General features: G+C 39.7%; 1 protein-coding gene across 2 annotated transcripts in view; it reads left to right on the forward strand.

Annotated features, from left to right (window-relative positions):
- Window positions 1-4,762, forward strand: part of LOC117293368 (nuclear pore complex protein Nup98-Nup96-like) — a gene marked incomplete at its 3' end in the record, with an annotated part of 62,722 nt that extends 57,960 nt beyond the window's left edge. For both annotated transcript variants that reach the window (XM_033775663.1, XM_033775664.1), the window contains 4 exon segments: window positions 506-685; window positions 1,152-1,288; window positions 3,292-3,591; window positions 4,607-4,762. In XM_033775663.1, the coding sequence (XP_033631554.1) occupies window positions 506-685; window positions 1,152-1,288; window positions 3,292-3,591; window positions 4,607-4,762 (773 nt within the window).

Genomic DNA, 4,762 nt, shown 5'->3' on the forward strand with positions numbered 1-4,762 from the left:
GTGCTAAGATTGATCCTTAGTTAGGAAGAGTTTGGTGAAATCAACGGCTAGACACTATTGGTAATTTCTCAAAATAATTGTTAGCATAAAAAACTTACTTGATAACAAGCAATGGAGAGCTGTTGATAGTATAAAACATTGTGAGAAATGGCTCCCTCTGAAGAAACATAGTTTTGGAGGAAATGGTAATTTCTCACTCAAATATTAAAAGACTTTACTATGCATCTGAAAGCACACAAAGTAATGCAACAAGGTTGTATTTTTCTTCCATTATTATCTTGCAACTTCAACGACCAATTGAGCTCAAAATTCAGGTTTGTTATTTTATGCATATGTTGTGATCACCAAGTGAGAAGACTGGTCTTTGACAATTACCAAAGGTGTCCAGGACCTTTAAACATCAATTTAGTCACAGTGTATTTATTTGTTACTGAACACACCAGTATTAGTTTATACACGGAAATTGACCAATTTGTAAAATTGATATTATTTATTTCTTCTGTAGGATATGGGACACATTGAAGCAGTGTTCTCGTTACTGACTGGACATCAAATCAGCGCAGCATGTGCAGCAGCCCAAAGGTCAGGTGACCACAGGCTAGCTCTTCTATTGGCTCAGGCAGGAAGTACCCAAGAAATCAAACTGTTAATCACAAAGCAGCTCAGCGATTGGCATGAAATGGGCGTAAGTTCAGATTGAGATGTCACATACATAACACAAATTATAAGCACAGAAGATGGAGGAAAAATAGTTTAATCTAACAAAAATAAAGAGAGTATGAGTTTGTCAGATAAAGCCAAGGTTGATAGAAGACAGACTAGACAGACAAACTACAAACAAGGAGACAAGAAAAACAGATCAAGAAAACATTTATAAAAAACAGACTGGATTGTTATGGTAGAATTATATATAACTAGCAGGGCTAAACCAAATGGCTGATGACATAATGTAGGAGCTGAATGGACTGAACATACAAGAGAGCTATGCCACATATTTCTCTAAGGAGAAATCTTGTTTATGTTTGGAAAACAACATTGCAACAAAGCAACATGTTTGTGATCTATGTCGCTGTATGGAGCATTCACCTTGGAGTGCTGGCACTGCTCAATGCTACCTGATTATAATAACATTTGAATATTTGATCTTGTAGGTTGATAAGTTCATAGCTCCTGAATATCTACAAGTGTATGCTCTACTGGCTGGCCAGCTTGTATGGCAATCATCACATAATAGCATCAATACATGTCAGAACTTGGACTGGAAGAGAGCCCTCGCTGTTCATCTCTGGTTAGTATCGTATTGGTATACCCATAATAGTAGCTTCTTTGGAAGTTACGTGGCCGAGCGGTTAACAGCACTGAATGCAAACTCTGGTGTTTCTGATCAGCAGAGTGCTGGGTTCGAATCCCCAGCCGTGACACTTGTGTCCTTAAGCAAGACACTTAACCATTGCTTCGTCCTTCAGATGGGACGTAAAGCCATTGGTCCCATGTGTTGTGTAGCGCATGTAAAAGAACCCAGTGCACTTATCGAAAAGAGGAGGGGTTCGCCACGGTGTTCCTGACTGTATATGCCGTAGCACCTTGTAAACCCTTATATAAGGTGCTTAATAAATGGCTCTCAGAATTCATCACTTCAATAACCTATCTTTCTGAAAGTTTGTTTATACTCGGCGCCTTGAATACCTTGTTTAGTACTTACGTGCGCTATATAGGACTTCAATATTATTATTATTCTTACATGTGTATAGCACTCAAATCTGTCATTCAGTGATGCTCAAGGCGCTTCATCATTCAGTACTTTCCTGCAAGGTATGTGGGACTACGTTTGAACTACGAGACCTACTCCTTTTACATAGCACCATGTAATGGTGTACAAGATGCTGTGGCGCAACATGCGGCTTATCAGAAACATCACAGTTTGAATTTGGTGCTCTTATTTGCTAGGCCATGACACACCACTAGTTGGGCTAAGAGATCAACATCAATCTGTTCAGTATAATTTTGTTTGTGCAGTTTCGCATCCAATTAAGCCGGCCAGTATGTATTATAATACATTGCATTCTGGTGGTGTAGTGGTGCGTACAGTAAACCAAACTAGTGTAGTTCACCTCTGTGTCTTTAACTCAAGACATTGAATCTCTACACTAGTCTTACAGATTTGATTGGAAATTTGTTTCTTTTTCCATACAGAATGAAGTTACGGTTTTGTGCATTAGGGATGGGGGTAGATTGTCTGGTGAGGATCAACTCATCAGTGGACTCGGTAGACTTGTCAGATATACTATTAACATGTATTTGGTTTGCAGTAATACAATGTGTGAATCTACTTGCAATGTTGGAGTTTGTTCTCTAGAGAACTGGAATTCCAGAGACTTCTCAATGATTCGTCTAGCTTGCTCTAGTCATATATGGGAGATCCACTTAAAGCTAAAGTAGTAGTCCCAACTGATTTTTACCTTCCGCTCAGGTAGTAGTAAAAAAGCAGGACAGTTCTTTTCAGAACTGAGAAGTCTCCTGAATTATCAAAAATGTACTTCGCTGTAGTAGAATATAAAGCGTGAGAGTTCTCTTAAGAACAAACTCTACCTGGCAAGTAGATACACACATGGTGTTACCGCAAACCAAATATATATGGATACCTCATCATGCAATGCCTCAAATCCCATTATTAACACTGAGAATTGAGGGGAATGTCTAAAGCCCGGTTTATACTTCATGCTAATGCGAAGCGTATTTGACATGAATTTGTTGTCAAATCCCTCCTTTCACAGCGACATTCGCAAGTGAGTCGAGCATAGTTGAACTGCTGCGAATTATTTGTTGCGACATTGTGACGTCAACATTCGCTTCGCATTCGCATTCGCAGGAAGTATGAACCGGGCTTTATTTTGTCATGGCTGAGCGGATAAGAGCACCAAACTCAAGCTCTGGTGCTTCTGTTCAGCAGAGTGTGGGTTCGAATCCCGGTCGTGACACTTTTGTCTTTGAGCAAGACACTTACCTATAATTGCTTCTCTCCACCCAGGGGTAAATGGGTACCTACATGTACAAGAGCAGAGATGGTTCTTGTGATTGATTAGAGTACATGTAGTGCGCTACATATTTGGCAGCATAGGCTGTATACTCCCAGGGAGCTGAGATGGTTTAAGGAATGAATTAAGGCCCAGTGGTCAATGGTAATAATATGGAAGCGCTTTGAGATGCCCTTTGGTTGTATAAAGCGCTATATAAAAACGACTACTACTATTAGTATTATTATTACTGTTGTTTCCTTTAATCCACATGCAGGCATGCTTGCAAACCAGTAGCATCCATCCAGGATGCTCTCGCAGAGTTTGATAAAGGTTTCCATGGAGAATCAACTCTGGGTCGCTACTGCCCAGTGCCCCGTCCCCCGTATATGGAGAATAATCCCGAGGTATACCCGGAGGATGGAGATATGGAATATGAAGAGGGGGAGACGGATGGCTACACGGTGTGGGATATGTGTTATCATCTAGTCAAGCTATATACTGATCATACACATAGATTGGAGAGAGTATTGGCACCAACTACACATACAGCATACCAGTTGGACTACAGGCTCAGGTTGGGATTAAGGACTTGTGTTCATTATGATCAGGGCCCAATGTCATGGTTCTGCTTATCGCCTATTACTGCGCTTACTGTTACCATTCACTGCATAGAATGCCTAGTAGTGTGGAGTACATACAAGCGAAAAATCCCCGCTAACCCGTGAAATAGACGTTGCTTTCGGTATAGCAGAGACATGAACTTGGGCCCAATTTGTTGTATCAGTTGAAGAGTTAAATAGTAAGAAACAGTCCATTAGGGTCTGACAATGTCTGAAGTCTGCTTTCTCTGGTTATGTCTACTTCTTTACCATTGATAAATCTATCTGCTCATTGATTTCTACTTAAAATTATTGGTCTCTTTCCCCATTTTAACGTTGCCTTGTTATGGGCGATCATCGCATTGCCTTTGGATTGGATTGGGCGTCACTTTGCAGGTTCTTCAAAATTATGGACTATGTTAGTTCACAACAAAAAAGGAAACTCCAATCCAAAGACTACATGTCCTTTTAAGTACAATTTAATTTATGGACCCTCAACCTTTGAAACTTACTATTTTTATGATAATACTTTAGGGTATTATTCACTTTCAAAGCGTTGTAATGACTTTAAAGGCACTGGACACTTGTGGTAATTACTCAAAATAATTGTTAGAGTAAAAACTTACTTGGTAATGAGCAATGGAGAGCTGTTGTGTAGTTTTTGAGAAAGTGGTTATTTCTTACTCAAGTATTAAAATACTTCAGACCTGAATGCCTTTATTAGGCATCTTAAGGCACACAAATTTGTACAACAAGGGTGTTTTTTCTGTCATTATTCTCTTGTAACTGCGATGACCAATTGAGTCCAAATTTTCACAGATTTGTTATTTGATGTGTTGGGATACACCAAGTGAGAATACTGGTCTTTGACAATTACTAAAGTTGTCCAGTGCCATTAATCCCTTTGCCCATGGGGAGGTGGGTGTATATGTTGTGCATATATTTCCATTGAGCTAACAATTGACCATTGATTGATCTTTGTTTCTATAGCTGGCATGTTTTACATGCTTTACAAGCGTTGGGTTACTCCCATATCTCAGAGCAGGATTTAAATCATCTTCATGTTAGCTTTGCCTCACAGCTTGAAGGGCTTGGACTATGGCACTGGGCTGTCTTTGTTTTGCTCCACATTCAAGATAATTGCCG

The sequence above is a fragment of the Asterias rubens genome, chromosome 8 (assembly GCF_902459465.1).
Source record: "Asterias rubens chromosome 8, eAstRub1.3, whole genome shotgun sequence".
In the NCBI taxonomy this organism is placed as follows: domain Eukaryota; kingdom Metazoa; phylum Echinodermata; class Asteroidea; order Forcipulatida; family Asteriidae; genus Asterias; species Asterias rubens.